General features: G+C 43.3%; 2 protein-coding genes across 4 annotated transcripts in view; both read right to left on the bottom strand.

Moving 5' to 3' along the window:
• The window catches only part of map4l (microtubule associated protein 4 like), a 221665-nt gene that overhangs the window by 37768 nt on the left and 160540 nt on the right, over positions 1 to 23357 (bottom strand). The window lies entirely within an intron of this gene.
• On the bottom strand, positions 6933 to 12817 carry LOC115374860 (quinone oxidoreductase-like). The gene is made up of 8 exons (XM_030074011.1): positions 12635 to 12817; positions 11005 to 11157; positions 10647 to 10810; positions 9931 to 9982; positions 9431 to 9580; positions 8362 to 8463; positions 8166 to 8261; positions 6933 to 7445 (listed from the first exon to the last, which is right to left on the bottom strand). Exons 1-8 carry the CDS (start codon positions 12740 to 12742, stop codon positions 7284 to 7286), a joined length of 987 nt encoding a protein of 328 aa, XP_029929871.1. The 5' UTR covers positions 12743 to 12817; the 3' UTR covers positions 6933 to 7283.

Genomic DNA, 23357 nt, shown 5'->3' with positions numbered 1-23357 from the left:
TAGCGTGCACAGTGTTCGCTAGGAGAGAGGTGCAGGAGAAGTGAGTCCAGCGTACGCTACGTTATGGCCGATGGTGTTAGCTGATTGCTGGGGATTATTGAATTAGCTGCTGGGGCCATGTTGCCGAGCAAGTTCCCCGCCCTGTACAGATAGAGGCTGCTGCCACTCAGCTGTGGGCCGGCCTGGGCCCAGCAACGCAGGCCGGCGGAGCGAGTCCTGTCTGCGGAGGGGAGGGAGAAAGCAGGCTGGGAGGGAACTGAGCACCCAAACTGGTTCCATAGGGCTGGACACCGGGACCCTGCCTGATCTGTGCTGGAAGCCCCGCCTGCTGTCCAATCACAGAGCTCCCTGAAGCTTTAGTGGCGTCTGATTGTGCCGGCTGTGTTGGCGCATCACCAGGTGTGTGCTGGGACGTCTCCGGATGTTTTTATCAGGCGGGTCCCTTCTGTGCTGTCCGACAGTCTTGCTCACTTTTGGACGTTGGCTTTTTCGTTTAGAGGAGGTCTTTGCTTTTCTCTCCTCCTTCTTCATCCCCGTCTTCTCCCTCCTCCTCCTCTCCCTTCTCAGTCGATGCTTTACTCTTGGCGGGTTCTCCCTTTCTGCTGCTCTGTTTGTTGTCCCGACTCGAGCTGCCTCTCCCTTCCCGTCCTGCCTCTTCTCTGGACTCTTGGACTTTTCTCTCTGGAGCTTGCCTCTCTCGGAGTGGCCCTGCTCGCATTTCTTCTTGGGATGAACTTTGCTTCTTTTTAGGCGGATTGCAGGTTCAGCTTGACCCTCACCACCTTGCTGGAATGAACCTTATGCCTCGCAGAGGCCTCCTCTCCTCCTCCTCCTCTTCTCTCTTTGTGTTCGGGGACATGCTCCCCTCCTCCTCCCACCTGTGTCTTGTGAATTTTTCCTCCCTCGAGTATTTTGGAGCTTTCCAGGTCGAACGTGACATTTCTCATTTCCCTCCTGTTGCCCATGTTCCTTTCCAAGTCAAACTGGCTGTAATTTGCATCCCAGGCCCTGTCACCCTGTCTGTAGTGAGAAGGGAAGCCATTAGAAGGAGCAGAGTGCTCATATTGCTGTGAAAACCTCTCCTGCCTGTCTGCTGGTCTGTACTCGTACGTCTTGTGGCAGCCCTCACAGTCTTAATATCTCCTGTCCGCCTCTGCTCTGAGCCTCCATATCAATCCTGGGGTAGCTGTCCAGGTCTCTGTTTGTTTTATAAGCAGGCAGGCCCTCTGGTTCTCAGGCTGCCCTGGGTGACTGTTCTCTCTCTGTGAAGGAGGGTAAAAATTAGAGCTGCTATGTAGAGTGGCTTTCTGTCGGTCACAACAACGTCCCTGGTTAACATCCCCTCTTGAGGGAATGGGCTGCCGAGTCCCCGGCCCTCCCTTCGCTCCTCCTCCATCATCATCATCATCCTCACTCTCCTCCTCTCTCCGCTCCTCCTCTCCCTCCATCCCTCCATCCATCCTGTTGTCCCGCCTCATCAGTGTCGGCCTGGCCCCTCTCGGTCCTTCAGCACTGCAGTCAGGACACCTAAACTGGCCCCCGCCCCCGCCTGCCCTGACCTAAACTGGTCACCGCTGGTCTCGGCCTCAGGTCCAACACGTCGCGTCCCTGTCCCATGGCTGGCTGCTGTTGGCTGGCATGAGATCTCTCTTCCTCTCGTTCCCATCCCGGTGACTGGCATCATGGTTGGCGACTGCTCTCCCTCCCTCCTCCTCCTCCTTCTGCTTCTGTCTCTTACTTTCTACCTGCTTCTTCCTGCGAGCCGCTCGGTAACAGATCAGGACCCCCAGCAGAGTCAAAGCCACGCCGCCTGCAACACAGCAGCACACCACTCAGAGGCTTTAGTGGTACATGGACTGCATGTCCAGAGTGCCTTTCCTGTCTACTGACCCCTCAAAGTGCTCATATTCATCCATGCACACACACATTCACACACTGACGGCAGAGGCTCCTATGACTGTCTTATTGGACTCCCAGTATCCTCTGCACAGGGAGTTCCAGTTGCTTTAGCTTTCCTATAAGTGCCAAAACTAATAGCTACATGAGATCCTTCATCCCATCAGCTGCTTTTTGTTTAGACAAGCTTTAACCATACCATTACCTTCTGTTTTTGATTTCAACTCTGATTTCCTTATTAAAGATATTCTATACTAGCTCTATTCTTCCTTAAACAAACACTGCCTGATTTGAATAGTTGACAGTTAACAAAGAAAGATACAGCATGGTTGTTTTTACTAATGACCTATTTTCTTTTTATTCTCTTCTGTTCTCACCGGTGAAGCAGATCACAGCGGTGATGGCCAGGTCTCGGACGTAGAAGTCAGTTGTCACACTATTGGCCGCCTTGATGGACGGGGCAAAGCTGGCCTCGGTCAGCTCGGGCACGGTGGTTACAGTCGGGATCTCAGTGCTCACAGTCACCATCCTACGACCATTACTATGGAGGGCCTGGAGAGACCAGAGGGAAAGGTGAGACTTCTGATATAATATTACACTCCAGTCATCCTATAGGTGTGTACATAAGAACAGAGAACAGGACATCCTGCTCATCTTTTTACAAGAACATACAACGCAACCACTTTTATTTACATTGGGTGTCTGTGTCAATTCAGTGTGTGTGTAGGTGTGTGTGTGTGTTACCTATAATGTGAGCCAGTCTGCGGCAGATAACATCATCCTCAGAGCCAACCATGCAGGGAGCAGGGCAGGATGGGAGGCGGGACGAGCGCTCAGCTCCGATGACTGTCAGCAGCAGCGGCAGCAAAATACCTAAAAAAATTCATAAAACTCAACATTTTTTCCTCAAAGTAAAGCTGGCAGAATCTCACAATAATTCCAAGTCAACATTTTGGAAAGCTGTTTCATTATCTTATAAACCTACTTTTTTTCCCTGCAATGACAATGGGACAACTAGCCAGCATATTTAAAGTTGAAAAATGTGACCATGCAAGACAAATTACAGCTTCTTATGAATAATGCAGGCTGTTAAAACATTACAATGAAAACTTACTGGTCATGTTGTGTTACAGCAGAGACAGCATGGTGAGGCGGCACGTCCTTCACAGAGCATCTTCAGCATCTTCCTCTCAACAGCACCTGGATCCATTCAAACATGTCACCCACAGTGTTTTCTCTGTCAGCTGTGATATTGCAAACCAGGAACCCCACCATCATCATCACCATCATCAGTCAACACCATCACTGCCGTCCTCAGCACTTCTTTTGTTTTTGTTCTGCCGCTCTAACCTCTAAGCCAGGATTTCTCAGAGCCTGGCTTATAAAAGCTTACGCACGTACGTTTTCATAACCAAAAAAAGTATTTTCATGTTGACATGTTCACAGCAAGTCTTTCTAATTCTGCACAACATATCAATGAATAGCATCATGTATTTTATTTATTTATTTATTTATTGGAAATCTTTGCCCAATAGGATGGAGCATTACATCAAACAGCATGTATATGGCCCCAGTGTTTGTGCTAGTAGTGCTGGTTTGAGACACAATGACATGATTAATAGTTTTATACCATCCACACTGCAAAAATCTCCATCTTAATCTTAAAAATCTTACTATCTTTCATTTTTCCTAACACAAGTGAAAAACTCTGCCAGTAGAATGAGATAATCACTTGATCCCAAAGCTGTTTCACTTGTTTAAGGATGTTTTTTGTAGGGATAAGCTGGTTTTAAGGAAAATAAGATTTTAACACTGAATATGAGACTAAGTGGCTCGTAGAAAAGCAGATTTTTTTTTGCAGTGTGCTATTTGACAATTTCTGTCCAAAACAGGGACAATCTCTGACAGGAGGAAAGTGGTTTGAATCACTTTTCTGTGCGGTGTCATAGAAAGCAGAAAAACACAGCACTGATGGCACTCTTAAGATTTTTCCACAAATGAAACCCATGACTTCTGCTTGCTAAAGAAAGCAGAACTAGAGGACAGAGGTAGCTCTCTGAAGCCGCTGGTAGTTCAGTGCAGAGGAGTCAAAGGTTTCCACCAGCACCCGGCCACCACCACACAGAAATGCTTTACACCACAAACTTCCTTTTGACAGAACATCTGGGGGGAATTTATGCTGTTAGATACAACAAAAAAATCACATTACTGTCAATACAGTGGAAGAACAAAATACTGAGCATTACATATTGTCTCACTGTGCTGCTTTCTAAATGTTAACCTCTTCCTTGTTTTGCTGCGGACCGCCTCACACCTCCTAGGCCACCTCACCCTGTCACCTGACCTCAGCTTGGGAATCACTGGGTTGGGTTGCCAGTTGCCATGTTTATTAACTGTGTTCTGAGTTGCTAGGAAATCAAACAGTTAAATAAACAGTATGGCAACCTGAGATCTGTTTGTGTGGATGCTACGGTCCCCCCCTCTAAAAATGTCTATGTGTGCTGGTTGGTGCACTGTACATCCTGAGTGTGTGTGTGTGTGTGTGTGTGTGTGTGTGTGTGTGTCTGCTTGCAGGCTGTCCCATCCTCTCACTACGATCCAGGGGCCTCCATAGGGCCACACCGATTCAGTGTCACAGATTTCACACCTGGTACATATATTTAGATTTTAATATATATATATATATTAATAAATAGAATGATAGTTTTCTTGTAATTAAAAAAATGCTTAATATGAAGTTTGTTTTTCTTTTGTTTTTGTTTCTGTTGCTTTTTCAGGCTTTTCTTTTTTCTGATATTTTCTTCTTATTATTATACTAATGTTTTTTTTTTTTTTTTTTTTTTTTTGCTAATTTGTTAATTGCCTTTCCCCCATGTTTTTGAATTTACCCCACTTTAACAGCCACTAGTTTAAAAGCATGTGTGGATATGATGACCAAGCAGGTAGAGGCAAATACAGGTACAACAGACTCAGACAATCCCTTCACTGTAATAAAGCTTTTAAAACCAGGAAAAGGCACCACTTACACCATATCACCACATTACCACAGTCAACATCCCAGTGAAACTTCTTACTATTACCAGCAACTACACACTATCATTTTGACATTATACTACATGTTGCCAGTATCCATGCTATATTTCTAAAAGGAGGGAGCAACATTACTGAGGAAAAACGTTCTGTACGTTTTGGACGAGAGCTCAAAATCCAGGGGGCTTCAGTGGATTTTACAGAACGACTAAAGAGCTAAAAGACGGGGAGGCTGAAACCCACCAACACACTGCATTATTAATGTGATCTGCGCACCAAAATAAAGCCTCTAAAATGTGTGTGTGGTGCCATCAGGTGAGGTGCCAGCTGTCCCCGGAGGATGCTGCCTGGATGGATGACAGTCAGACAACTATCAGGTTTCTGTTAAAGCTCTTCTCCTAATGGGCCTTCCTCGTGTGTGTTTACTACCGGACACAGTGCGTTTCCTGTGATATACAGTTAGCGGGGGTGGATCATCGCCACAGCCGCCGTATTAAACTACATCGAAATGAAATCAAGTGCTTAAGAATTCCATTAGTTTGGATTTAATGGTGGTTTTAATGTCCCATGATGGTCTACCTGCTGTTTCAGGGGATTTCACACACTCAGTTGAATGCTGCTGTGAGGGAAACACTGAATCCTTTTGGGGGATTTTTTTTTTTTTTTTTAATCACCACAAGATATTAGTCACTGGCAGCTTCAGTGCCCAAACGTATATATATCAGAATCATCCGCAAATTTCAGCCTAAGTGGGATTTGTGCACTTTTTTAAGATTTCTTTTTTGGCATTTCTGCTTTATTTGACAGTTGCAAGAGAGAGAGAAAGGGCAGGGGAGAGACATTGGATGACATGCAGCAGAGGGCCTGGGGTCAGATTTGAACCCAGGACGCTGTGATCAGGACTCAGCCTTGGCGCATGGTGCAAGCGCTTAACCGGCGAGCCACCAAGGAGCACCTTATTTTTGTATTCTTTCTTAGACTGATCATTATTCTCTAATATTCGCTACTCAAACTAAGACCTCACCCACCTTATAATGTCCCTGCTTTTTCTGTGCTAATAAAGTCATCACCATTCAAAAGCAAAATGTTTCCCTGGGGGACTATTTCTCTGGCAGATTGACCGTTTCACTCCGCTCAATTTCAAATCATCAAAACACAACAGTGCTGCTGCTTTTAGGAAAACTATGGTCTTGTATAATGTAATTTATATTCATTTTGCAGATTCTACACTAAAAATGCAATATCACTGGTACAGTCCTTTAATCTAAAGTCTCTTCATTCTACAAGATATTTGGAAACAGTTACTGAGTTGCCCCAGATCAAACTGCCCACACATTTAATCATCGTTTCCTTTTCCCCAGCCGTCTGTACTTTACACCTGAAGCAGACTCGTTTTGGTTGAGGCATTGCTGCATATACCACTTACAGCAGAAAACTGGTGTGGGACCGAATTTTTCTTTTAGCTATTTAATTGACCTGCCACACGTCAAGTACCTGGCTGTAATTTTTGCAGGCATGTCGGTGTATCACTTTCTCAGCTGATGGTCAGAGTGACATTAAACACCCGTCAACACACTTCTCACCTTTTGTGCAGAAGCCACAAGTCCACCTCTGCAGAGGAGATGGTTCAGTCCAGTTACATATTAATCCATAAAGATGAATAATGGAGCTGTGTAACTAGAGGTAGATCCACATACTGCTCGTTACAGTGCGAAACTACAGCAGGTACTGAAAGTGTGTGTGTTCATGTGTGTGTGTCAGTGTCTCTAGGTTAGGTTACCTGGCCCTGAGTGGCGCATGCTCAGTGGAGTCGGCTGTCACCTGAGAGGCACAGATGTCATTTCTGACTCAGTTACTCAGTAAGGCTTTGACTTTATTCTTTCACCATGGTGTCAACGTTTAATCTGAGTTGACTTCCCCGGGTTTCGTTTAGCAAAAACACCTTTCCTGCCACCACACATCTGACCTGAGTTTGTTACTCAGAAAGGAAAACAGTAACACACAAAGAAAGCACAGGTGAGTTTAGTGAAATTTAAAGACATTTGAAAGCATTTGATTTCCAGCCACTATCTCTTGACAAACTTTCACACTGATTCATAATGTAAAGTGCAAATAAAATCAACAACTTGTTTCCATTTTCCATAGTCAGAAGAAAATCATCTTCATCAATTGAGCAAAAGTGCATGTAACTTTCCAATGAGAGGATCAACTTTGTCCACATCAGGAGTTTTAATCTGAATGAGAAACATGTTAGTGCTCTTGTCATGTGGGAAGCCAGCCGACAGTCCAACCACCTACTTAACCTTAAAAAACCCACACTGGTTGGTCCCTGCGGTGAACTTTGACCCTTGAGTCGCTCACATGGTCAACACCATCTTCCCAGTGGCCCCGGGGCACTCAATGATGTCATGGTGGGCCTGGGCAGCCATGTCCAGAGGATACTGGCGGCCGACGACCGGACGCAGCCAACCGGCCTCCATCCCAGAGTACAGCGCCGCCCCACATTCCTTCTTCTCCTCCTGATTGGTGGACAGAGAGACACAGATATTTTCTTTAGGGAGTAAAATATCAGTGTCTTCCATTAACCTTGCCATTCCCATTGAAGGCAATGCAATTTTGACACTTTGTTCTGAAAGTCTTTCTCTGTAGCAGCCAGGGTGAAGAAACCAAGTGTGCTGAAAGGGGGTTTCAGACAGTTTCATTTGGTTTTAACAAAAAGATCTGGAGTTAAAAAGGTGTTTCCCCTTTTAATGTGCTGGCAGAAATATGCATCTTTCTGTTTTTCCCTCATTTTGCTGGTTACTCTGACTCTTTGAAACCCTGGAGCCTGTGAGCAGGTTCAGTTTCAAAAGGTTTTATTTAACCCTGTAGACAAAATTCACTTTATTTCTCTTTTTGAAAAGTTGTGGTAATTTTCTTGTAATTTGATTACAGGCTAATTTTCGTGTCATTTCTCCCCCCACAACCCACACAATTTTCTTGTGTGGCTTTTCTTTTTTTCTCTCAGTAATTTGGCAAGTTTATCATAACTTTATCACTTTGATCATAAAAGTGAATTTTCTCAGGTTTCAAAGGGGTGATGGTTTTTCATTTCCTTTCAAAGACAATGAAACCTAGTAAATCTGAAAGTGTGTGTAGGCCTTTGATATCCAGTGTATGCAAAGCTTTTGCATAATACCGATTACTCACAGCTGATATAAATGTGTGAAAGAGCTTGTGTTAAGATCTCTGCTTCCTACCGGCGTGGCGAAGAAAAGGGCCACTCCCATGATGCTGCTCTCTTTGATCATGGTGTCTCTGGGGTTGATCTCTATTGAGCCTCTGCTGCCCACCACCTGCAGGCCAAGCAGCACACGACTGTTTCACATTCATGTCTATATTATTTAGATTTATAGTATTTATGTTTATATTGATCTGTACAACCATCCTACTGACCGTAACTCGTCCTCCATAGGCCAGCATCTGCAGGTCCTTACTGAGGTTGACGTTTGATAGCATCTCTACAATCACATCAACACCGCGCCCCTCGGTAGCTTCCTGAACACACACACACACACACACACGCGCACAGACACACATGCTCTTGTCTTTATATCCTTGTGAGGACATTATATTGACTTCCATTCATTTTTACAGCCTTCTACAGCTTTTCCCAAATCTCGCAATGCATTCGAACTCGAACCCCAATGTGATGAAATGACCTCACATGGCTTGCACTTCCTGTAAAACAGTGTGTCTTAAATAGTGACATTGTCCTGCAAATTAAACTTTCAACTAATAAAACCCTCACAAATCTTTAAACTTCAAATAAAATTGTGTTTTTTGTGGATTTCTCTCTTTATGTGGAAGTGAATAATCTGATATCCTGTGTTCATGTAAATGTTGTCTTTGAGAGGAAGATTAAAGTGAATAATCTGCAACAGGCATTTTCCCAACAGGTTAAGTGTATCATGTCAGTATAAAGCATTGGGTTCAGTGATTTCAAGGCTTTTTAAGGACCTGCAGACTCCCTGTAACAACGACCATCAGCAAAACCAAGACATCTTTCCCCTAGTAAATGCAAAAACAAATAAATGAGGAAGCAACACGTTGGGTTTGCAGAAATACTGTAGATGAGGTCATCCCCTGAAGCGAGAACTGATTTTTGAGTGTCTTTATCTCACATGCTCACGCTGTTTTGAACTGCCAAAATAAATAAAATGTGAATTAGGTGTGGCGCGGTTGAAATGAGTAAATGGCCTTATCAGAGAGCACATTCACAAGGAAATTAAAGCCTTTGAAGAATTATTTGGCATTAGCTGTTCCAGCACTGAAATGACCTTTAAAATACTCATCTGGAGGCCATACAATCACAATGGAGAATTATACAGAAAAGAGAATTTAAGTAAGCATAAAGCCTTTTTTGATCTTGAGGAAACAGTTATTTCTGTGGTTAAATGCTTGGTGAACCCAGTTCCTGTCCCTTCAGTGCTGCTGGTGTGTGTGTGTGTGTGTGTGTGTATACCATGATTTTGTCTGTGTAACCCTGCTCTCTGTGATTGAAGGCCAGATGAGCTCCGTTGCTGACGACCATCTTCATTCCCTCTGGTGTCCCTGCTGTTCCCAGCACCTTCAGGCCCAGAGCACGGGACAGCTGACACGCTGCTACACCCACCTGCACACACACACACACACACACACACACACACACACACACACACACACACACACACACACACACACTCAGTGTTGACAGTCTAAATCACAGTAAACAACATCTAACAGTATCAAGTCAGTTATATGAGGATAAATTGGGCATTTTAACAGGAAATGCATAAAATAATATGAACTTTTGTTTACAGTGGTGTTTGTTTGCCTTATGGTGAAGTCTCAGGTTATCCTCCATTTTATTTAACACTCCATCACTGAGCAAAATGATTTTACTGTCATTCACTGGGAGAACAACAGACAGAAAGAAAGAGAGAAATGTGACAGAGGACAGAGAGAGAAGAGAGATGGCCTCACCCCTCCGCTGGCACCGTGGATGAGGACCGTCTCTCCTGGTTTGGCGTGGGCTCTGCAACATGCAACACAACAGGCCAAACCACCGGTAAGGCAAAGGCATTTGGAAATAAGTGCCTTGCTCAAGGGGCAGATGTTGAAATGAGTGTCTGGACGAGGGAGGAGTGTTAGTCACTCACTTTCAACTAGCAGAGAGTTCATCTTTTCATGGTGTTTGCAGCTGAACCATCAAACGTCACAGCTTACTCTGCACCGTTCATTTTATGGAGAACAACAAAAGTTCCCTGCATTTCTCCTCCTAAATTACTTGAAGATACATATATATATATATATATATATATATATATATATATGCCATAGTTTTAGAGGGAATAACAATAATGACATTATTACCACAAAAAATGGATGTAACATAATTGTAGTGGCATATATAGTCCACTGGTTACACTGCAGAGACAAAATCACAATCATTATCAATCATTTAACAGTCCTCCCTGCTGCTGATTGCTAATAATAAAAATAATCTGAGAAGATAATTTTAAAATACTTTTTAAAGCTGGTTTTCTCATTTGTGTATCCCATGTTGTGGCATGCTCCTCAGCACCGGCGGGGGCTCTGACACTAAACCCATGGAGCTACATCAAATAATAATACAGTTGCACAAGCTGAACTGCACACACACACACACACACACACACACTGGGCCGCTGGGGGCTTACTTGTGAAACAGAGCTCTGTAGGCGGTGAAGTAAGGGATGCCTATGGCGGCTCCCTGAGTGAAGTCTAGAGCGTCCGGCAGCCTGTGCACAGAGTCAGACGCTGCGATGGCAAACTCTGCATAACCTCCCGACTCTGTGGCTGTGGTGAAAACACGATCCCCTGCCTGGAAAACACACCGCCATGGTCATGTGAAAAGCTCCACATATATTCTTTGTAATTAAATGCATCTACTGTAATCGCTTCTCCATTCAACTAAAAAGGTGATCAGGACATCACAACTGTTACATGCAAACACTTTCCTTAAAAAAGTTAGTCTTGATGGAGCTTGCGTTAAGATTTAGATGGTCCAAGTCATACTTTTAATGTGGAGACTCCCTCTCCGACAGCCTCCACCACCCCAGCTACGTCGGAGCCCGGTGTGTATGGCAGGGTGGGCTTGCGGCTGTAGGTCCCAGCGCGGATGTACGTTTCCACAGGGTTCACGCCGCATGCACGGACACGGATCAACACCTGCAGCAGAGCACACACGGCACACGGCACGACATCAGCGGATTATGCCTTTAAGAAGCTTTAGAAGGATGTTACACAAGTATTAGAGAGAAACTGTAGGCCCAATGGAGATATTATAGTGTCTTTTACCCAATTTCCCCTCAGGATCAATAAAGTATTTTTGATTCTGATTCTGAAAATACAGAAATTATTAAATTAAGGTAGCTGTAAAGTTTTTATGTACAATATAGTGAACAAAAAAAACATGCTGCAATTATCCTGACAGATATTGTGATTGCAGTATGATTCACAATTCAGTAGAATAGTTTCATTTTCACTGGAAGAAACTACTGAGTTGATGAGGTGACTTTTTTCAGGGGTATGCACCAGACAACCATGTTTTTTGACGTTTGGAGAATAAAAATCTGCAGGCCAGGACATCTGTGTCCCACCATAAAACTGCATTTATAATGCTATGTTGTCATACTTAACAAAAAACTCCTTGCAACTCCTGTGATTTGGATATTGTACTTGGCAATATTGTGATATGGATTTATTTTTGTATTTGACTTGTTTATGTTGCTTGAATAAGACCCACACTCTTAGTTACCTGAATTTGTCATTTTAATGTGTTTATTTTTCCCCTTTAATTTGTCCCTTTTTGTTTTGTGTGAGGAATTTATTTTTTCATACAGGAAAACATACACTTAATTGAAGCACTGGCTTTAACTAACACTCAACATTAACACTTAACATTAACATTAAGTGGCAGGTATGAGGTATGCTTTATTTACTATATGGAACATCACACATGTAACTGATGGGACCACATTATCAATTTCCTGCTTTTTAATTCTATTCCTATCCAGTGTTTGTCTGTGGTTCCTTATTGTTTTTACCTCCAACAGTATCCCCATAATTATTCTGTAATATTCCTGTAGTTACTTGCAGTGTGCCTCGGGCTGACACTTGTACTAAATTCACTGAGAACTGATACATGTTGCCTTAACTGTCATAATGTATTAACTTATCGCCGACGGAGTGACTTAGTTATTACTTTGTCTGCACCGTTAGGAGTCACTCTTCAGTCCGGAATGGCCTACAAATAATCCTGACTATTTAAAAATTAACTTTAATGACTGCTTGGAACTGTTTCATGCATGTTATTTTGGAGGAGGACGCTTAACAAGTGAACATGAAGATAAAGCAGACCAAAAGTTTAACTTAACTTTTGGTCTGCGAGTGGATGCCGAAGTGAAGAGCGGTTTCTACTAGTGTAGAAGAAGTTTTACAGTCATATTATTTTGTGTAAATTTGATAATAAACGAGGAAACGTTAAACTGGCAAATGAAGTTTCGTGTGGCAGGGCTAGGCGTGTTGCGCTCGTGAATTTGTCGTGAATTTAAGCTACAAGTTTGTGTTATTGACACAGGAACTCTCTCAGTGGTTGGTCATTCAGCCGTAAAGTCCGCAGGAAGCGGTCTGGCTGTTTGCTCACCTGTCTGTGTCCGGGTTTTGGCACCTGAACATCAGAGCACAGCTTGAGGACGGACGGCGGCCCGAACTCACTGACTCTGATGGCCCTCATCAGCTTGGAGGTCGACATCCCTTCTGGCTCAGGAGAAACTGGAGAACCTGGAGCCACACGGACAGGAGGAGGCTCAGCAGGGAGGGGCAGGGAACTGTGGGCTGCGTCTTGTTCGCTTTTATAATTTGAAGCAGCTCAGAGGCTTGTAGTCATATGACTGCCCTCTACAGACCAAAAATAAAAACTTCAAAATCAAAATCAAAATCAAAAGCTCAAAATCAAGTTTCATAAGTGTCAAACCAACTCCGATAGGTTTGTTTACATCTCCCACAACATCCCCATACTACTACTCCCCCCAATTTGTTTAGTAATTTTTACACATTAATATTTACACATTCAATAGCATTGCCACAATATCTCAGAAGTCCTTAAGCAATTTCACCAATCAATTTGGGTCCAAAAAAGAAAAAAAGAAAGAAAGAAAGAAAGACAATAATTTCTTATATTTACACTACTCACAAAAAGTTAGGGATATTTGGCTTTTGGGTGAAATTTCAGGATGAACCTAAAATGCATTATAAACTTTACAGGTGAACTTAATGTGACCTTCTGTAAACTTTTGAATGCACATGTCCAACTGTTCAATCTTTCAGTACTTTTTGCACAAGTTGCTGTTCTCTAACAAGGAGTTTAACGGCAAAATTCACGTGTGTCAGGTGTTTGATGCTCCAGCTCATCGAGGTCGTATCATTAGGGAATGGCTGCTGGAGATTGGGGTACCTCAGATGGAGTGGCCTGCACTTTCTCAGACCTGAATCCCATAGAAAACCTATGGGATCAGCTGAGTCGCCGTGTAGAGGCTCGGAGCTCTGTACCCCAGAACCTCAATGTCCTGAGGGCCGCCCTTCAAGAAGAGTGGGATGCCATGCCTCAGCAGACAATAAGTCGACTTGTGAACAGCATGAGACGTCGTTGTCAAGCTGTAATTGATGCTCAAGGGCACATGACAAGTTATTGACACTGACAGTTTTTGTTGTGGTATATCCACCACTGTTGTTGGCTTTTGTTTCAAGAAATTGTTTGAGATGAGGAAATCACCAGTGTATGCTTCTACTTAAATGCCCTACTTTCATGATATAATATCACTGTAGCGTGAACTTTTTCCATTTTCCATAAATTTTACCCAAAAGCCAAATATCCCTAACTTTTTGTGAGTAGTGTATATCTATCTATATCTATCTATCTATATCTATATATCTATTATCTATCTATGTATATATATATATATAGAGAGAGAGAGAGAGAGAGAGAGAGGGAGAGAGAGAGAGAGAGAGAGATATGATGATGATGATTATGTGCTTGCCTTGAAAAGGCAACACATCTTAAAATCCTGCATACTTATTATTATGTGCTTGCCTTGAAAAGGCAACACATCTTATTATCTTGCATACTTATTATTTTTCTTTTTATTATTATAGTTTATTTTTCTGCAAATCCTTCGGCGCGCTACTCCTCCTACAGCTTTCATTTTAGACCCACACAATGAATTGGGAAAATGTGCGGCCCCATTGGGAGAAGTGTGCTATTACTTTTATAAGGAATCCGACTCACGGAATTCTCAAAATTCCAATTTTTCTGAAAATTTCGGCCATAGGAAATGAATGGACAAAACTTTGGAAGGCTCCAGGGCCCAGAGCTTTGGACCTGCATCCACGCACCAAATACGAAAAAGGTGCGTCTTATGGAGAAGAATCAGTGTTTCAATTTTCAAACCGATCAGACTTTCCGTTTTTCCACAATTCCAGTTTGAAGTCGGAATTCCAAACGCAATACACACTAATGGAGTGAGCTAGAGTGGCATTCCTGAGCGGCTAGAGTGGAGCAGCCCTTAAAATTCGCCTAAAACTTTTGTCTTTAACTTGCTCTCCTGGCCACAATTTTCACTCCACATGCATAATTTTTTGGAAAGTAGTAGGAAAACTAGTTGTGCTTTGAAAAATGTAAATACAAAAGCAAAGTAGCTTCAACTTTTTAAACTGTGACCCTTAACGAGGCAGGAGTGCCAGCTCTCTCCCCCATAGACTCCCATTATATCTGGAATGCAAAGTCTCAGGAGAGAAGCAGAAGGACACACTTTTCCAACTCGCTCTAAGGTGGGCATTTTTGGGAGTTGGAAAATAATTTTGACACAGTTTGAAAGCCCAAAGCCTTGCCTTTCTCATGGTACCTTTTATTTTCTGCTCGGACTTACTGTCATTGACAAAAAAGCAGTAGTTTGACCACTACTTTTAGGTGATTTTTCACAGAAGCAGCACTATCACTCATGCTGTGTGCTTCATAGAGCCTCATTTCTGGCTCCGCCCACACAAGCCCCAGTGGCACAGTGGATAGTGTCTCTGCCTGCCATGCAGGAGACCAGGGTTCAACTCCCCGCCTGGGCAAGAGCCACAACACTACACAACCCACAAACAGCATAGGGCTGCTGATTTTAGCACATGTCCAGGCGCTCGCAAGGCAAGCACATCAAAGTTTCTTCAGAAACTTTATATTTTTATGTGCTTGCCTTGAAAAGGCAACACATCTTAAAATCTTGCATATTTCTTCTTTTTATTATTATTTTTATTATTCCACCTTTTTTTCGGCGCGCTACTCCTCCTACAGCTTTGGTTTTAGGTCCCCACAATGAATTGGGAAAATGTGCGGCCCCATTGGGAGAAGTGTGCTATTACTTTTATAAGGAATCCGACCCACGGAATTCTCAAAATTCCAATTTTCCTGAAAATTTCGGCCATCCGAAATGAATGGCCAAAACTTTGGAAGGCTCCTGAGCCCAGAGCTTTGGACCTGCGTCCACGCATCAAATACGAAAAATGTGCGTCTTGTGGAGAAGAAGAGGTGTGTCAATTTTCAAACCGATCAGACTTTAGGATTTTTCATAATTCAATTTTAAAATCGCGATTTTGCCCTCATAGAAAAAGAATGGGAAATCGGCAGACACTCATGCATTTTCAAAGCCTCACAGCTCCCTCATTCTTTGGCCCACAGACTCCATTCAAAGCTTAAATGACTCAGCAGACCTTCAACTTTATGTGTGTCATCTTCAATTTTTCATGTCTGCTTTAGTTTGCCATAAAACACAGTTTAAGTTTGGAGTTATTTTTGAGCCGCCTCTGACTTTTGAATGAGTGTGTATTGCGTGAGCTAGAGTGGCATTCCTGAGGGCTAGAGTGGAGCAGCCCTGAAAATTCGCCTAAAACTTTTGTCTTAAACTTGCTCTCCTGGCCACAATTTTCACTCCACATGCATAATTTTTTGGAAAGTAGTAGGAAAACTAGTTGTGCTTTGAAAAATGTAAATACAAAAGCAAAGTATCTTCAACTTTTTAAACTGTGACCCTTAACGAGGCAGGAGTGCCAGCTCTCTCCCCCATAGACTCCCATTATATCTGGAATGCAAAGTCTCAGGAGAGAAGCAGAAGGACACACTTTTCCAACTCGCTCTAAGGTGGGCATTTTTGGGAGTTGGAAAATAATTTTGACACAGTTTGAAAGCCCAAAGCCTTGCCTTTCTCATGATACATTTTATTTTCTGCTCGGACTTACTGTCATTGAGAACAAAGCAGTAGTTTGACCACTACTTTTAGGTGATTTTTCACAGAAGCAGCACTGTCACTCATGCTGTGTGCTTCATAGAGCCTCATTTCTGGCTCCGCCCACACAAGCCCCAGTAGCACAGTGGATAGTGTCTCTGCCTGCCATGCAGGAGACCAGGGTTCAACTCCCCACCTGGGCAAGAGCAACAACACTACACAACCCACAAACAGCATAGGGCTGGCGGTTTACACATGTCTAGGCGCTCGCAAGGCAAGCACATCAAAGTTTCTTCAGAAACTTTATATCCTCTAGTTTATTATGTGCTTGCCTTGAAAAGGCAACACATCTTATTATCTTGCATACTTATTATTTTTCTTTTTATTATAGTTTATTTTTCTGCAAATCCTTCGGCGCGCTACTCCTCCTACAGCTTTCATTTTAGACCCACACAATGAATTGGGAAAATGTGCGGCCCCATTGGGAGAAGTGTGCTATTACTTTTATAAGGAATCCGACCCACGGAATTCTCAAAATTCCAATTTTTGTGGAAAATTTCGGCCATAGGAAATGAATTGGCAAAAGTTTGGACGGCTCCAGGGCCCAGAGCTTTGGACCTGCGTCCACGCACCAAATACGAAAAACGTGCGTCTTATGGAGAAGAAGAGGTGTGTCGATTTTCAAACCGATCAGACTTTCCGTTTTTCCACAATTCCAGTTTGAAGTCGGAATTCCAAACGCAATACACACTAATGGAGTGAGCTAGAGTGGCATTCCTGAGGGCTAGAGTGGAGCAGCCCTTAAAATTCGCCTAAAACTTTTGTCTTTAACTTGCTCCCCTGGCCACAATTTTCACTCCACATGCATAATTTTTTGGAAAGTAGTAGGAAAACTAGTTGTGCTTTGAAAAATGCAAAAACAAAAGCAAAGTAGCTTCAACTTTTTAAACTGTGACCCTTAACGAGGCAGGAGTGCCAGCTCTCTCCCCCATAGACTCCCATTATATCTGGAATGCAAAGTCTCAGGAGAGAAGCAGAAGGACACACTTTTCCAACTCGCTCTAAGGTGGGCATTTTTGGGAGTTGGAAAATAATTTTGACACAGTTTGAAAGCCCAAAGCCTTGCCTTTCTCATGATACCTTTTATTTTCTGCTCGGACTTACTGTCATTGACAAAAAAGCAGTAGTTTGACCACTACTTTTAGGTGATTTTTCACAGAAGCAGCACTGTCACTCATGCTGTGTGCTTCATAGAGCCTCATTTCTGGCTCCACCCACACAAGCCCCAGTGGCACAGTGGATAGTGTCTCTGCCTGCCATGCAGGAGACCAGGGTTCAACTCCCCGCCTGGGCAAGAGCAACAACACTACACAACCCACAAACAGCATAGGGCTGGCGCTTTACACATGTCTAGGCGCTCGCAAGGCAAGCACATCAAAGTTTCTTCAGAAACTTTATAAAGTCTAGTTATGTGCTTGCCTTGAAAAGGCAACACATCGTATTATTGTGCATATTTATTATGTGCTTGCCTTGAAAAGGCAACACATCGTATTATTGTGCATATTTATTCTTCTTATTATTATATTTTATTATTCTGCACGTTTTTCGGCGCGCTACTCCTCCTACAGCTTTCGTTTTAGGCCCACACAATGAAAAATCAAAATGTGCGGCCCGATCGGGAATAGTGTGCTATTACTTTTATAAGGAATCCGACTTACGGAATTCTCAAAATTCCAATTTTCCCGAAAATTTCGGCCATAGACAATGAATGGCCAAAACTTCGGAATGCTCCAGCACGCAGAGCTTTTGACCTGCGTCCACGCACCAAACACAAAAATCGTGCAGTTTGTGGAGAGGAACCTGCATGTCAATTTTCAAGCCGCTCCGACTTTCCGTTTTTCCGCAATTCCGGTTTGAAGCCGAAATCCGGACGCAATACACACTAATGGCGGAACTTTCGGGGAGCCTGCCAGGGAGAAAGTCCCCTCTCACTGACACAGAGATACACACGCGGCTCTGTATCTCTCCTATTCTGTCTCAAGGGCCACTAGCACTGCAGCCAATGCATCCCAGCACTGACCCCCAACACTAATGTAAGTCCATAGCAAGGACCCCAAGCACCCTAGCAACCCCATAGCAACCACCCTAACGACCATAGCAACCACCTAGCAACGCCCTAGCAACCCCCCCAAACACCATAGCAACTGCCTAGCAACACCCTAGCAACCATCAGGAACACCACAGAAACACCATAGCAACCACCCAGAACACCATAGCAACCACCTAGCAACGCCCTAGCAACCGCCCAGAACACCATAGCAACTGCCTAGCAACACCCTAGCAACCATCAGGAACACCATAGCGACTGCCTAGCAACACCCTAGCAACCGCCCAGAATACCATAGCAACCACCTAGCAACGCCCTAGCAACCACCGGGAACACCATAGCAACCGCCTAGCAAGGCCTTAGCAACCAGCAAGAACACCATAGCAACCGCCTAGCAACCATCGAGAACACCATGGCAACTGCCTAGCAACAGCATAGCAGCCATCAGGAACACCATAGCAACCACCTATCAGCACCTTCACAACCACCCATGCTGTGAACTTTCTAGAACTCTGTCTCTGGGCAGACAGTGACACACCTGCCTGTCATTGGTTACATGACGCACACAAGTGTGACAGACACACGGTGGCATTTAGGCGGGTGGGCGTGGGCAGGGCACGGGCAGGGTGCGGGCAGGGCACGGGCAGGGCGCGGGCAGGGCGCAGCCCCTGTGGAGACAATAATTATTTTCTGATGCCTTGGGTGGGCACGGGCACCCAAGGCTGCGTCTTGTGGAGACAATAATTATTTTCTGATGCCTTGGGTGGGTGCTGATGCCTTGGGTGGGCGCAGGCAGGGCGCATCAGGGCGCGGCCCCGACAGGGGCCGCGCCCTGATGCGTCTTGTGGAGACAATAATTATTTTCTGATGCCTTGGATTACACAAATGTTCTTTATAGGCTCAAATGATCATTTGAAGAGTTTGAACGTTTATTGAGCCATTGTTCAGTTAAATGCTGTTGAGAAAACTCAATTGGGAACGGCTGTAATTTCTATTGTTTCCTTCTGATAAGAGGACTAGGGGAGCAGAGAAATCGCCATGTCTGTTGTAGGTTTCCAGTGCGGGTGGTTACGTATATCATTTGCGTTGAGAGCAGCGAAGAGTTATAGTTCACAAAGCGGGCTCACACAAAACCTAAAATTCTTTGTGCTAAATTGTAGTCTTCTTTGCGTGATAAATTATCTTTAAATATCACAAACAACATGTGACATCCATGGCACAATTCAAACGGGACCAGAAAATAATTTTTATCTACCCATTGAATTGCATTGATGATTTTTTTTGCTTTTGAGGACCCATCTACCAAAAGTGGCAGACACTGCTGCCTATCGGTCCAATTTATCTTTTAGAAATTAAATACATTTTCTTCCTCTCGTATCCCATCTATAAAATGGCATATGTCATATTTCAAATAGAGGAAGGAGGTGAGGCCTCCAGAATGGGCGCCACTCAGTGCTTTGTGCTCACCGTCTTCAATAGGGTAGGTGCACCAGCCCCATACTTCCTGAAAGTAAGACTGTATCTTCATTTCCTGTCCTTTACTACTGGATAAAGTGATTAATCAGGTGTGTGGAACACCTTGGGCCTGCCCAGTGCACACCTGATTAATCACTTAATCCAATAGTAAAGGACAGGAAATGAAGATACACCCTGCGTTCCAAATCGCATACTTATACTTTTTACTTTTAGTAGGTACTGCAGCTGCCCTTACAAAGTATGTAGTTTAGTATGAAAGATGCATGCATATGCACACTATTGGGACACACTACATACATCATCCCTGAAGTCCGGCCCTCTCGCTCACTTCCGCCGCCGTCCGTAGCGGCAAATTTGAATGTTGTTGTCAAAATGCCGGTGCTGTTTCATACTGCGCTGTCCTCTGTCATATTTATTATCTTCTATCTTCCTGTCGCTTCTGCGGTCACTGAGCGAGTTTTGTGCGATATGTGTGTTTTGTTGTCGTCCGTATGTGGGCGTGGCCTGTACACGCAGTGCGACGTAACGTCCGCTGTACAAAGGATTGTGGGTCAGAATGGCCAGAGCAGCATGCTGAAATCCATACTGCGAAATCTGACCGGATGTAGTAGAACATCCTGGTACTCTTGGCATACTGCATCTGACATACTATGTATTGGGACACACTAAATCTTTTTTTTCCCTACTAAATAGTATGGTAGTATGAGTATTGGAACGCAGGGAAAGTCTTTCTTTCAGAAAGTATGGAGCTGGTGCACCTAGCCTATTACGTCCACAAATCCACACTAGTACTACTACTACTACTACTACTATTACTACTACTAATAGTACTAATAATAATAATAATCATTTCTGTGTGGAGTTTGCATGTTCTCCCCGTGTCTGTATGGGTTTCCTCTGGGCACTCCGGTTTCCTCCCACCGTCCAAAGACATGCAGGTCAGGTGAATTGGAGAAGCTAAATTGCCCCTAGGTGTGACTGTGTGTGTGAATGTCAGTGTTTGTCTGTCTTCCCTGCGATGGACTGGCGACCTGTCCAGGGTGTCTCACTGCCTTCGCCCTATGTGCGCTGAGATAGGCTCCAGCACCCCCCTGCGACCCTAGTGAGGATAAGCGGTTTAGAAGATGAATGAATGAATGAATGGTGTAACAAATAACAACAGCTACAACAATATTTTTTAAATTAATTTTATGTAATTTTATTATAGTCATTTGTTTTTACTGGTCAGCCAAGCTCAGTGCATATGTCTATCTATCTATCTATCTATCTATCTATCTAACTAACTAACTATCTATCTATCTTGTTATTATTATTATTTTATTCTTATTATTATCGTTTTTATTATTATTGTTATTATTATTATACATTATTGTTATTGTTATTATATATTTTTATTAGTAGCAGCAATAATAGTAGGTCCCCCCCCCACCCCCACCCCACCCACCACACACACACACACACACACACACACACACACACACACACACACACACACACACACACACACACACACACACACTCATTCGTCACCCATCTCTCTCTTTGTGGTCTAACTCTATCTAGTCAGTCAACTTAAGAGAAAGAAGCTGCATTATTTGAAATTTCATCTACAAAAGCTGTGATTGGGTAGCGCTGTTGCTAGCTGAGTATGGACCAATCACTGCTGCAGCATTGAGTGACGCATCCTGAGACTACAAAAACAGCCCTCGCTCTGATCTTGACCCCCTTTGACTCTGATACTGCTGAGAGGTAAGGATGATTTTAATTTACGATTCATTTTCTTGGTTTACAAAGAAAGTAAGATTAATATCTAGAAGCATGTTTGTGATAGACGGTGTGATAAACGGATATAATATCCCTCCCTCCGTTAAGCTCAGCGGGCGCCTACCGCTAGCATAGACATTACTGAGGCCTGTTAGCCACCGTTAAGTTAGCCGGCCGTCTAGCGTTAGCATACATATTACTGAGGCCTGTTAGCCACCGTTAAGTTAGCCGGCCGTCTAGCGTTAGCATACATATTACTGAGGCCTGTTAGCCACCGTTAAGTTAGCCGACCGTCTAGCGTTAGCATACATATTACTGAGGCCTGTTAGCCACCGTTAAGTTAGCCGGCCGTCTAGCGTTAGCATACGCATTACTGAGGCCTGTTAGCCACCGTTAAGTTAGCCGGCCGTCTAGCGTTAGCATACATATTACTGAGGCCTGTTAGCCACCGTTAAGTTAGCCGGCCGTCTAGCGTTAGCATACATATTACTGAGGCCTGTTAGCCACCGTTAAGTTAGCCGGCCGTCTAGCGTTAGCATACATATTACTGAGGCCTGTTAGCCACCGTTAAGTTAGCCGGCCGTCTAGCGTTAGCATACATATTACTGAGGCCTGTTAGCCACCGTTAAGTTAGCCGGCCGTCTAGCGTTAGCATACGCATTACTGAGGCCTGTTAGCCACCGTTATGCCAGCCGGTTGGCTACCGCTAGCATTTGTACTACCTTGTTAGCTATTTTAAAATAGCCATCTTAACAGATAACAGTCACTGGCAGTATGTCTGCTGGCGCTCATTACACATACAGTCTTGCGGTACCATTTTACCATCTTATGTACTGAAAATAAGGTAGTGATGATGTGCAAGATCTAACTACATCTTTTAATTCACAGATTGACAAACCATTGCTCGAGAGCTCACAGGTGGGTGAGGCATCTTTCAGATGTCTGCATCATCTTAGTTACTGCTGTTAAGTAACACCTCCATTAGCACTGGTACTGTTAAAAAAAAAAAAAAAAAAATACACTGTGTGTATATATAGCAATATATAGTATAGTATAGTTGATGAACAGTTTTATGTTTATTTTTTAATTAAATAACTTATTTTTAGTAGAGAAAATGTAGTAAATGTTGCTGTGGTCATGTACGTTAAGTAGTTTCTCCTCTGCTGTAGACGCTTGTTCCAGCTACATCACTCACCTTCAGTGCTTTTCAGGTAAGGCAACTGAAATGCTGAATATCAATTACAATTTAACCTTGCAACCTTTGAATCACATTGCAGAAATTGCAGGGAATCACAAGTTATGTTACACCATTGATTTATTGAGCTACAGTTTTAGAAGTTTTTTAGGTTTTATTACTTAAGTTTTTTATAAATATACAGTTTATACACATAGCTACATGTAAAGATTTGCTTTTACAATGCTTGAAAATAGCTTTTTATACCTCAGTATCACTGTTGAATGTTAAACTTGTTGCTGTAAGGTCATGACTCATTTTCTTTGCATTATAAAGTACATATTATTGCTATTGTAGGCTCTCAGTTTTATATGGTTATGATGCAATTTTTCATTTCATTTAAGATTGCCTCTGCATAAGCAGAATGCCCTACCTATCACCAATATCAATACAAGTTTGTGCATTCACTTGCAATGATCTTAAAAGTTGAAGCATCTTTAGTTTCTTATTTCCTTAAGTATGAAAAGACTTAACTAATGTTATGTTTATAAGACAGATAATAGAAAAAAACATGCTTATCTGA

This window comes from Myripristis murdjan, chromosome 17, assembly GCF_902150065.1.
Source record: "Myripristis murdjan chromosome 17, fMyrMur1.1, whole genome shotgun sequence".
NCBI lineage: Eukaryota > Metazoa > Chordata > Actinopteri > Holocentriformes > Holocentridae > Myripristis > Myripristis murdjan.
This window is presented reverse-complemented; position numbering and strand designations above follow the sequence as displayed.

Bases quoted from the DNA above. Each gene is read 5' to 3' on its own strand.
- LOC115374860 (XM_030074011.1), bottom strand. From the start codon at position 12,742: ATGTCGACCTCCAAGCTGATGAGGGCCATCAGAGTCAGTGAGTTCGGG. The intron at 9,581-9,930 runs GTGAGGCCATCT...GTGTGTGTGCAG, and splicing joins TCCACGGTGCCAGCGGAGGG to GTGGGTGTAGCAGCGTGTCA. The intron at 8,262-8,361 runs GTCAGTAGGATG...CTTGGCCTGCAG, and splicing joins CCTATGGAGGACGAGTTACG to GTGGTGGGCAGCAGAGGCTC.